This window comes from Saccoglossus kowalevskii, chromosome 1 (genome assembly GCF_978046115.1).
Source record: "Saccoglossus kowalevskii chromosome 1, keSacKowa6.1, whole genome shotgun sequence".
Taxonomy (NCBI): domain Eukaryota; kingdom Metazoa; phylum Hemichordata; class Enteropneusta; family Harrimaniidae; genus Saccoglossus; species Saccoglossus kowalevskii.
Genome location: NC_140641.1, coordinates 1,149,517 through 1,162,957, shown reverse-complemented (window position 1 = coordinate 1,162,957; position 13,441 = coordinate 1,149,517). Strand labels below are relative to the sequence as shown.

The window sequence follows — 13,441 nt, the reverse complement described above, 5'->3', positions numbered from 1 at the left end:
ACTAACAAATTCATTGCCAATGCAGTTGTTACCAACGAAGACATCCGATTTCATAGCGCCATGAAATGAATGGCGCGCTACAAATCAGCCGTACAAGTATATCGGCATCTTGACAACAACGGAGTGAACGTAAAAAAAACACGCCCATAACAGGAATATGTCTGTTAATAAGTACCTGAGATAAGAGAGGCCATGGAATGAGAATCAGAATGATACATGGTTCAACTTTTACTAAAAAACATAGTTGAACTCTGGTGACCTTGCCCTTTGTTATATAATATAATTCCCTTTAACATATTTTGTTTCAATATAAATATGCATTGTCATAATTAATTTTGAGTACAAACAAGTTTTGGGGTTGAACCAACAGTGGGGAATCAGTCTACCGAATGTTCTTTAAAGATGTAAATATCTTACAAAAACCTTGGTGCCTTATTTGTTTAATTATTTTAAAGGACATAATTTCCAGTTTTATTCAAAGTAATTCAGATATTTTAGTATAAAAATAAATGCCTCATCGCAAAAAAAAAGTGCTGCATTTAGACGTGAATAGATTCATAAAACATGCAAGATAACATAAAATCTTAGCTGGCTTTTATCCAAGTATTTTGTACCGGTGTCTGTCAAAAATTAATGATTCACTGAGACAAATATGAACTGCCTCATTGTGTGACTACTGTATTATATGAAAAGTAAAAAAAAACACTCTTTATGAATAGCTATCATGTTGCAAGCTCTGCTTTGTATGCAAATCAACTTAAATAGTTGGTGTCCAGTGGAGGGAGAAGTCAACAGTACTGTTGCCTCCTGAGAAACTACATCTTCAAACACTGCAATCTCTGAAGTGCGTTTTTAAACTAGTATTATAAAAATTCTATCATTCTGTTCTAATAGCTGAAACATATTCCTGTGAGTTTTCATTTGTCGAATGAACTGTTTGTCAAATACAGAATACATATATTTTAGAATAATTTTCTTTTTAAAATGTGGATGAAATGTTTTGCTTTTAATGTATTTTTTATGTATTGTTTTTGATTTGATAACTTTTGACTAAACAGATTTTCTATTAGCTTCAGATCTTGATCAAAGTTTGGCACCCAGTTCATAGCAGTGCTTATATTGATTTTCTGACATCTTGTTTTCTGTAAAGATTTTATTGGTAGGTTTGCAAATATGTATCAGACTGTGCAATCTCTCCATGAGTTGGTTTTGAAACCCAGTATGGGATTCTGAGATACATTACCAAGAATATTATTACAAGATAAATCATTTGCTTCATTGAACACATACAACAATGCATATTTCCACTGAGATCAGTGACCTTTGATGTGTATCACCAGTGATCAGTCAAGTAGAAACAGTCAAAATATTTTATCAGATTTTCTCAATTTTTGCATGATATTTTCATACAGGACATCTGTTGTTCAAACTCAGGGAAGACTTTATACTGATGAATAAGGTGACCAAGTTTGATAAAGTTTGGAATAGAATTAGTAAAGTTATTATGCACACAATAACAATTATTAACGACGACGACGACAACAACAACAACGACGACAACGCCGGACAAAATTTTTCCCTTAATATACCTTTCCCTTCCATCTTTGATGGTACGGGCAAGGTAAAAAGAACCGTGATGGCACTACCAAGTCCGCTGAAAGGCCGGTTATTGACCGTGTCAGCCGTGTCACGATCAACTGTGTAATAATTCCTCCTCACTTCAGTCATCGCATTTGGAGAAGTAATTTTCTCTAACCAACAGGCTCTGACGACCTCAGTTAGTTCCCTTCATGTTGGCGAAACGACCATTATTTAGAAATTTCCGCTAACTTTTACAAAGGCCGCATTTCCATCTTGAGCACGGTTACTAGTAACCGTGATCTTGAGCAATGCTTTATCGGAGGCGGCCCGGGACTATGGATTGAATACTACATGTATAGCGGGGTCAGCTAATGTAGGTCAGGTAATCGAATGTTGAGGTAATCGCAAGTTAAGCGAACCGAATATCAACCAATTTGAAAGTGAAAATAACCGAATCTTATAACAATTGAATGTCAAGATAATGTCTAAATAACGACACAATTGTAACATTAAGTAAGAATGACAAAATAATATTGTAGCAATTACACAATAATGAAATAATTAAAAAATAAAGTTGAAATATTGAAACAATAGCAATACGATGCTGCAGTAATAACACAATAATGGAATAAGCGCAAAATACTGTTTAAATAAAGACCAAATAACCGAATAATGACCAAATACTAGTCATAACCAAACAAGTTTCCAAATAAAGACCAAACAACTAAACAATGTTCAAATAATGACACCAAGCTAATTTTGGCGGTATTCTCACCCCATACTATACAAGTGAACTGCGTGTTATTTTCATGCAGGTTGAATTTAATGGCATTGTTCAGATTGGTGCTGTCATGATAGATGAGGATTCTAATCATATATAAGTCAAGGCTGTATTCCTTGCGTCGATAGTAAATAACATTACGTGTACGTGTACGTGTACGCGTACGTGTACGTGTACGCGTACGTGTACGTGTACGTGTACGTGTACGTGTACGTGTACGTGTACGTGTACGTGTACTACATTGGTCCAGTTAAGTGGTGCCAGTAATGATAAGAGTGATAAGGAAAGCAGCAGTTGCACTGGCACTTGTATACATCCATAGAGCGTGAGTGTATCTCATTCCATCCACTGCATTCACCATACCAATCTGTTCAGAAATATAGAAAATATATGATACATTCGAGTCAACAAACAGATGTCCATACTTGTACTTTATATTTATAAATATTTATAAAACCAATTGTTTTCAATCAATATCAATTTGATTGACTAGAAAAGCACCTCCCATCAAGCGCGTGCATCAATCAGACAGCTTTTGAAGATTTGTAATTGGGCTGTGACGTCTACTGCACGATCTGTACTGCACGATCTGTGACGTGTACTGAAGACTAAACTGTTTATCAATAATTAATAAAGCACATGTCATGACGACTCCAGTGTATTAGTAAATGCATTACCAATTGAAAAGCCGAACATTGCCAAGTATTGATGTACAAACTGAAAGGTTACCAAGCTTTGATTATATATTTTTTTTGGTGTTTGGAAGGTATCGAAGGAGTCGTCGGCGGTAATTGGTGGAAGTGGCGCCCAGGGCATAACACGTACTCGTGACTTCATTAGAAAAGCGCATTGAATTGTGGGAAAATTCAATGTTTATCAATACATTTGTACAAATGTCGCACATGCGTTGCGCGACGACGACCGCCCTTTTAAATTTCCCTGTCCCTTTCTTCTTATATGTATACACGTTACACGATTGGTTGAAATAATCATCTAATTTGCATAAATTAATATTCATGAGCAATGGTACTTCAAAATTGACTGATTCTATTATTTCGAGAAATCCTTTGTGTATGATGTGCATTCGCAGTTTGTAATAGAACAATCTTGCAAGAAACTAGTAGCGTCAAACTGGGTGTCGGTTGAATTGTCTTTCAATAGACACACTTTCACACGTTGATGATTATTTTGAAATAAATCGGTAAAATGATTCCATTTATTCGTAAAAGGGACGTTGTTGCTTAAACGACGGCATGCGGATGAATGAATCTCCCGACATGAATCTCCCGGATTAGTATAGAAATAATCACCAGAAAACAAGAAGAACGGAGGTGTTAGTACATCCCGCTTCTTTCCCGACCATATACGGTAACAACACGTTGTTTGTTCCAGTTTTAGTGTATCACATGCGCCATTTCACTACAATAACCTTGCAAAGTTGTTAGTATTTACGTTTTTACAAAAGTCAAACATTACTGGTACGGTTGTCACATACATTTTTTTCGACTTTTTGCAGCTCGGGTTTCAGGTGAAATTTCATAACATCCTTTTTCATTGCATTCAAGCGTATATGAAACATTTCATTTTGCAATATTACACAGTAATTAGAAACAAATAAAATCATTAACAATAACCAAGCAGGATTGTGTAATGGATATAGAACAACAGATTACATTTTTGTTCTGATAACAATTGTTAAAACATATTTTCAAACAAAATGGAAAATTATTTGCATGCTTTAGAGAGCTGCAAAAAGCATTCCACAGTGTCTGGAGAAAAGGACTATTTTATAGTTGCTCAAAAACGACATCAATGACAAAAGTAAATGCCTAATCTACTTATCATATGGCATGTAGATACCTAGCCTACTTACTTAACTACCTCATAGAACGTAGATGTCTAGTCTACTTACCTAACTATCTCATAGAACGTAGATGTCTAGCCTACTTACCTAAATATCTCATAGCATGTCGATGTCTAGTCTACTTACCTAACTATCTCATAGCATTTCGATGTATAGTCTACTTACCCAACTGTCACATAGCACGTATAAGTCTAGTCTACTTACCTAACTCTCTCATAGCACGTAGATGTCTAGTCTACTTACCTAACTATCTCATAGAACGTAGATGTCTAGTCTACTTACTTAACTATCTCATAGCATGTAGATTTATAATCTACTTACCTAACTATTTCATAGCATGTAGATGTCTAGTCTACTTACCTAACTATCTCATAGCACGTAGATGTCTAGTCTACTTACCTAACTATTTCATAGCATGTAGATGTCTAGTCTACTTACCTAACTATCTCATAGCATGTAGATGTCTAGTCTACTTACCTAACTATTTCACAGCATGTAGATGTCTAGTCTACTTACCTAACTATCTCATAGCACGTAGATGTCTAGCCTACTCACCTAACTATCTCATAGCACGTAGATGTCTAGTCTACTTACCTAACTATATCATACCATGTAGATGTCTAGTCTACTTACCTATTTCATAGCATATAGATGTCTAGTCTACTTACCTAACCATCCCATAATATGTAGATGTATAGTCTACTTACCTAACTATTTCATAACACGTAGATGTCTAGTCTACTTACCTAACTATCTCATAGCACGTAGATGTCTAGCCTACTTACCTAACTATTTCATAACACGTAGATGTCTAGTCTACTTACCTAACTATCTCATCGCATGTAGATGTCTAGTCTACTTACCTAACTATTTCATAGCATGTAGATGTCTAGTCTACTTACCTAACTATTTCACAGCATGTAGATGTCTAGTCTACTTACCTAACCATCCCATAATATGTAGATGTATAGTCTACTTACCTAACTATCTCATAGCACGTAGATGTCTAGCCTACATACCTAACTATCTCATAGCACGTAGATGTCTAGTCTACTTACCTAACTATATCATACCATGTAGATGTCTAGTCTACTTACCTATTTCATAGCATATAGATGTCTAGCCTACTTACCTAACTATCTCATAGCATGTAGATGTATAGTCTACTTACCAAACTATCTCATAGCACGTAGATGTAGTCTACTTACCTAACTATCTCAAAGCACGTAGATGACTAGTCTACTTACCTAACCACCCCATAATATGTAGATGTTTAGTCTACTTACCTAACTATCTCATAGCACGTAGATGTCTAGCCTAATTACCTAACTATCTCATAGCACGTAGATGTCTAGTCTACTTACCTAACTATCTCATAGTACGTAGATGTAGTCTACTTACATAACTATCTCATAGCACGTAGATGTCTAGTCTACTTACCTAACCACCCCATAATATGTAGATGTTTAGTCTACTTACCTAACTATCTCATAGCACGTAGATGTCTAGCCTACTTACCTAACTATCTCATAGCACGTAGATGTCTAGTCTACTTACCTAACTATATCATACCATGTAGATGTCTAGCCTACTTACCTAACTATCTCATAGCATGTAGATGTATAGTCTACTTACCAAACTATCTCATAGCACGTAGATGTAGTCTACTTACCTAACTATCTCATAGTACGTAGATGTAGTCTACTTACATAACTATCTCATAGCACGTAGATGTCTAGTCTACTTACCTAACTATCTCATAGCATGTAGATGTCTAGTCTACTTACCTAACTATTTCATAGCATGTAGATGTCTAGTCTACTTACCTAACTATCTCATAGCATGTAGATGTCTAGTCAACTTACCTAACTATCTCATAGCATGTAGATTTATAATCTACTTACCTAACTATCTCATAGCATGTAGATGTCTAGTCTACTTACCTAATTATTTCATAGCATGTAGATGTCTAGTCTACTTACCTAACTATCTCATAACATGTTGTTATATAGTCTACTTACCTAACCATCCCATTACATGTTGTTGTATAGTCTACTTACCTAACCATCCCATGACATGTTGTTGTATAGTCTACTTACCTAACCATTCCATGACATGTTGTTGTAGAGTCTACTTACCTAACCATCCCTTAACATGTTGTTGTATAGTCTACTTACCTAACCATCCCATGACATGTTGTTGTATAGTCTACTTACCTAACCATCCCATGACATGTTGTTGTATAGTCTACTTATCTAACTATTCCATGACATGTTGTTGTATAGTCTACTTACCTAACCATCCCATGACATGTTGTTGTATAGTTTACTTACCTAACCATCCCTTAACATGTTGTTGTATAGTCTACTTACCTAACCATCCCTTAACATGTTGTTGTATAGTCTACTTACCTAACCATCCCGTGACATGTTGTTGTATAGACTACTTACCTAACCATCCCATGACATGTTGTTGTATAGTCTACTTACCTAACCATCCCATGACATGTTGTTGTATAGTCTACTTTCCTAACCATCCCATGACATGTTGTTGTATAGTTTACTTACCTAACCATCCCTTAACATGTTGTTGTATAGTCTACTTACCTAACCATACCTTGACATGTTGTTGTATAGTCTACTTACCTAACCATCCCATGACATGTTGTTGTATAGTCTACTTACCTAACCATCCCATGACATGTTGTTGTATAGTCTACTTACCTAACCATCCCATGACATGTTGTTGTATAGTCTACTTACCTAACCATCCCATGACATGTTGTTGTATAGTCTACTTACCTAACCATCCCATGACATGTTGTTGTATAGTCTACTTACCTAACTATCCCATGACATGTTGTTGTATAGTCTACTTACCTAACCATCCCGTGACATGTTGTTGTATAGTCTACTTACCTAACCATCCCGTGACATGTTGTTGTATAGTCTACTTACCTAACCATCCCGTGTCATGTTGTTGTATAGTCTACTTACCTAACCATCCCGTGACATGTTGTTGTATAGTCTACTTACCTAACCATCCCGTGACATGTTGTTGTATAGTCTACTTACCTAACCATCCCATGACATGTTGTTGTATAGTCTACTTACCTAACCATCCCTTAACATGTTGTTGTATATTCTACTTACCTAACCATCCCATGACATGTTGTTGTATAGTCTACTTTCCTAACCATCCCATGACATGTTGTTGTATAGTTTACTTACCTAACCATCCCTTAACATGTTGTTGTATAGTCTACTTACCTAACCATCCCTTGACATGTTGTTGTATAGTCTACTTACCTAACCATCCCATGACATGTTGTTGTATAGTCTACTTACCTAACCATCCCATGACATGTTGTTGTATAGTCTACTTACCTAACCATCCCATGACATGTTGTTGTATAGTCTACTTACCTAACCATCCCATGACATGTTGTTGTATAGTCTACTTACCTAACCATCCCATGACATGTTGTTGTATAGTCTACTTACCTAACCATCCCATGACATGTTGTTGTATAGTCTACTTACCTAACCATCCCATGACATGTTGTTGTATAGTCTACTTACCTAACCATCCCATGACATGTTGTTGTATAGTCCACTTACCTAACCATCCCATGACATGTTGTTGTATAGTCTACTTACCTAACCATCCCATGACATGTTGTTGTATAGTCTACTTACCTAACCATCCCATGACATGTTGTTGTATAGTCTACTTACCTAACCATCCCATGACATGTTGTTGTATAGTCTACTTACCTAACCATCCCATGACATGTTGTTGTATAGTCTACTTACCTAACCATCCCATGACATGTTGTTGTATAGTCTACTTACCTAACCATCCCGTGACATGTTGTTGTATAGTCTACTTACCTAACCATCCCGTGACATGTTGTTGTATAGTCTACTTACCTAACCATCCCGTGACATGTTGTTGTATAGTCTACTTACCTAACCATCCCATGACATGTTGTTGTATAGTCTACTTACCTAACCATCCCATGACATGTTGTTGTATAGTCTACTTACCTAACCATCCCATGACATGTTGTTGTATAGTCTACTTACCTAACCATCCCATGACATGTTGTTGTATAGTCTACTTACCTAATCATCCCATGACATGTTGTTGTATAGTCTACTTACCTAACCATCCCTTAACATGTTGTTGTATAGTCTACTTACCTAACCATCCCATGACATGTTGTTGTATAGTCTACTTACCTAACCATCCCTTAACATGTTGCTGTATAGTCTACTCACCTAACCATCCCATGACATGTTGTTGTATAGTCTACTTACCTAACCATCCCATGACATGTTGTTGTATAGTCTACTTACCTAACCATCCCATGACATGTTGTTGTATAGTCTACTTACCTAACCATCCCGTGACATGTTGTTGTATAGTCTACTTACCTAACCATCCCGTGACATGTTGTTTTATAGTCTACTTACCTAACCATCCCGTGACATGTTGTTGTATAGTCTACTTACCTAACCATCCCGTGACATGTTGTTGTATAGTCTACTTACCTAACCATCCCTTAACATGTTGTTGTATAGTCTACTTACCTAACAATTCCATGACATGTTGTTGTATAGTCTACTTACCTAACTATCCCATGACATGCTGTTGTATAGTCTACTTACCTAACCATCCCATGACATGTTGTTGTATAGTCTACTTACCTAACCATCCCATGACATGTTGTTGTTTTACCTAACCATCCCTTAAAATGTTGTTGTATAGTCTACTTACCTAACCATCCCTTAACATGTTGTTGTATAGTCTACTTACCTAACCATCCCTTAACATGTTGTTGTATAGTCTACTTACCTAACCATCCCATGACATGTTGTTGTATAGTCTACTTACCTAACCATCCCATGACATGTTGTTGTATAGTCTACTTACCTAACCATCCCATGACATGCTGTTGTATAGTCTACTTACCTAACCATCCCATGACATGTTGTTGTATAGTCTACTTACCTAACCATCCCTTAACATGTTGTTGTATAGTCTACTTACCTAACCATCCCTTAACATGTTGTTGTATAGTCTACTTACCTAACCATCCCATGACATGTTGTTGTATAGTCTACTTACCTAACCATCCCATGACATGTTGTTGTATAGTCTCCTTACCTAACCATCCCATGACATGTTGTTGTATAGTCTACTTACCTAACCATCCCATGCCATGTTGTTGTATAGTCTACTTACCTAACCATCCCATCGGTCCCATGACATGTTGTTGTATAGTCTACTTACCTAACCATCCCTTAACATGTTGTTGTATAGTCTACTTACCTAACCATCCCATGACATGTTGTTGTATAGTCTACTTACCTAACCATCCCATGACATGTTGTTGTATAGTCTACTTACCTAACCATCCCATGACATGTTGTTGTATAGTCTACTTACCTAACCATCCCATGACATGTTGTTGTATAGTCTACTTACCTAACCATCCCATGACATGTTGTTGTATAGTCTACTTACCTAACCATCCCATGACATGTTGTTGTAGTCTACTTACCTAACCATCCCATGACATGTTGTTGTATAGTCTACTTACCTAACCATCCCATGACATGTTGTTGTATAGTCTAATTACCTAACCATCCCATGACATGTTGTTGTATAGTCTACTTACCTAACCATCCCATGACATGTTGTTGTATAGTCTACTTACCTAACCATCCCATGACATGTTGTTGTATAGTCTACTTACCTAACCATCCCATGACATATTGTTGTATAGTCTACTTACCTAACCATCCCATGACATGTTGTTGTATAGTCTACTTACCTAACCATCCCATGACATGTTGTTGTATAGTCTACTCACCTAACCATCCCATGACATGTTGTTGTATAGTCTACTTACCTAACCATCCCATAACATGTTGTTGTATAGTCTACTCACCTAACCATCCCATGACATGTTGTTGTATAGGCTACTCACCTAACCATCCCATGACATGTTGTTGTATAGTCTACTTACCTAACCATCCCTTAACATGTTGTTGTATAGTCTACTTACCTAACCATCCCTTAACATGTTGTTGTATAGTCTACTTACCTAACCATCCGTTAACATGTTGTTGTATAGTCTACTTACCTAACCATCCCATGACATGTTGTTGTATAGTCTACTTACCTAACCATCCCATGACATGTTGTTGTATAGTCTACTTACCTAACCATCCCATGACATGTTGTTGTATAGTCTACTTACATAACCATCCCATGACATGTTGTTGTATAGTCTACTTACCTAACCATCCCATGACATGTTGTTGTATAGTCTACTTACCTAACCATCCCATGACATGTTGTTGTATAGTCTACTTACCTAACCATCCCATGACATGTTGTTGTATAGTCTACTTACCTAACCATCCCATGACATGTTGTTGTATAGTCTACTTACCTAACCATCCCATGACATGTTGTTGTATAGTCTACTTACCTAACCATCCCATGACATGTTGTTGTATAGTCTACTTACCTAACCATCCCATGACATGTTGTTGTATAGTCTACTTACCTAATCATCCCATGACATGTTGTTGTATAGTCTACTTACCTAACCATCCCGTGACATGTTGTTGTATAGTCTACTTACCTAACCATCCCGTGACATGTTGTTGTATAGTCTACTTACCTAACCATCCCATGACATGTTGTTGTATAGTCTACTTACCTAACCATCCCGTGACATGTTGTTGTATAGTCTACTTACCTAACCATCCCATGACATGTTGTTGTATAGTCTACTTACCTAACCATCCCATGACATGTTGTTGTATAGTCTACTTACCTAACCATCCCATGACATGTTGTTGTATAGTCTACTTACCTAACCATCCCATGACATGTTGTTGTATAGTCTACTTACCTAACCATCCCATGACATGCTGTTGTATAGTCTACTTACCTAACTATTCCATGACATGTTGTTGTATAGTCTACTTATCTAACTATCCCATGACATGCTGTTGTATAGTCTACTTACCTAACCATCCTATGACATGTTGTTGTATAGTCTACTTACCTAACCATCCCTTAACATGTTGTTGTATAGTCTACTTACCTAACCATCCCATTACATGTTGTTGTATAGTTTACTTACCTAACCATCCGATTATATGTTGTTGTATAGTTTACTTACCAAACCATCCCATGACATGTTGTTGTATAGTCTACTTACCTAACCATCCCATGACATGTTGTTGTATAGTTTACTTACCTAACCATCCCTTAACATGTTCTTGTATAGTCTACTTACCTAACCATCCCTTAACATGTTGTTGTATAGTCTACTTACCTAACCATCCCATGACATGTTGTTGTATAGTCTACTTACCTAACCATCCCATGACATGTTGTTGTATAGTTTACTTACCTAACCATCCCTTAACATGTTGTTGTATAGTCTACTTACCTAACCATTCCTTAACATGTTGTTGTATAGTCTACTTACCTAACCATCCCATGACATGTTGTTGTATAGTCTACTTACCTAACCATCCCATGACATGTTGTTGTATTACCTAACCATTCCTTAACATGTTGTTGTATAGTCTACTTACCTAACTATCCCATGACATGTTGTTGTATAGTCTCCTTACCTAACCATCCCATGACATGTTGTTGTATAGTCTACTTACCTAACCATCCCATGACATGTTGTTGTATAGTCTACTTACCTAACCATCCCATCGGTCCCATGACATGTTGTTGTATAGTCTACTTACCTAACCATCCCTTAACATGTTGTTGTATAGTCTACTTACCTAACCATCCCATGACATGTTGTTGTATAGTCTACTTACCTAACCATCCCATGACATGTTGTTGTATAGTCTACTTACCTAACCATCCCATGACATGTTGTTGTATAGTCTACTTACCTAACCATCCCATGACATGTTGTTGTATAGTCTACTTACCTAACCATCCCATGACATGTTGTTGTATAGTCTACTTACCTAACCATCCCATGACATGTTGTTGTATAGTCTACTTACCTAACCATCCCATGACATGTTGTTGTATAGTCTACTTACCTAACCATCCCATGACATGTTGTATAGTCTACTTACCTAACCATCCCATGACATGTTGTTGTATAGTCTACTTACCTAACCATCCCATGACATGTTGTTGTATAGTCTACTTACCTAACCACCCCATGACATGTTGTTGTATAGTCTACTTACCTAACCATCCCATGACATGTTGTTGTATAGTCTACTTACCTAACCATCCCATGACATGTTGTTGTATAGTCTACTGATCCTATCACGGTATGGTGTATAAATGCAGTTTAGGTTATACTTACCCAGCCACCTTTTCCAGCAATCCACGTAGCTAAACGCCGACAAACGAAATCTTTGAAATTTTGTACAATCGTGTTAACGGAGTCATGGTGTTCGTTCGTTACACAATCAAGAGCAAAAGCTCCAGAAAAGGCGAATAATGACACTATCTTTGCCCATGTTACACCAGATTTGAATATTTCATTGGCCACTTCTTGAAAGACCTCGCCTATAGCATTGTCAGTGAATTGAGTAACGTGAAGCCGGCGACATACGTCTTTGTAAACATTAGGGTGCATAACTTCTAACTGTCCCGCTGTCATTATCAGATAAATTGAAATGTCATTGAAATCTTCCAAATTTAAAGTGGAGCCATTTTTGTTTATAAGCTTTGTTGACGACAGTCTATAGTTAAGGTAGTCCTTGCACACTGTCACCGATTGCTCTGTAATCAAGGCTTCGTTGTTTACTTTGGCTTGCGTACGTCCTGATAGTTCCACGATAAAATTACTCGCTGCTTCTATGTACTGCATATTCCTCTATTTAGTAAACGTACACCGCACTCAGATTTTGGAAGTCGTCGGCCTTTCTTCGCTCTCTCCCTATTTTGTGTATGCAAAGCGTATGATGGTGTAAATGGTAATCATTAACGCCAAGTAAAACCGACCTCTGACCTGGCCGTTCACAAGGCCAGGCATTGTCCACAATGAATACCTCTTGACTGGAAACGTATTGCCTGCAGACAAGTTAAATGTGGCCGGCACACGAAACCGAAAACATCAGCTTAAAAGAGAACGTGTGACCTATGTAATTCAGGGGAAATTGAAGATGAATTCCATCTAATAATATCATGTCCAA

General features: G+C 37.0%; 1 protein-coding gene across 1 annotated transcript; it reads right to left on the bottom strand.

Annotated features, from left to right (window-relative positions):
- Positions 1-2,090: 2,090 nt before the first annotated feature.
- LOC102802272 (bcl-2-related ovarian killer protein homolog A-like) lies at positions 2,091-13,188 on the bottom strand. Its single transcript, XM_085498265.1, has 2 exons — positions 12,607-13,188; positions 2,091-2,729 (listed from the first exon to the last, which is right to left on the bottom strand). The coding sequence occupies exons 1-2, from the start codon at positions 13,114-13,116 to the stop codon at positions 2,613-2,615; spliced, it is 627 nt and encodes a 208-aa protein (XP_085354391.1). The 5' UTR covers positions 13,117-13,188; the 3' UTR covers positions 2,091-2,612.
- Positions 13,189-13,441: the final 253 nt, after the last annotated feature.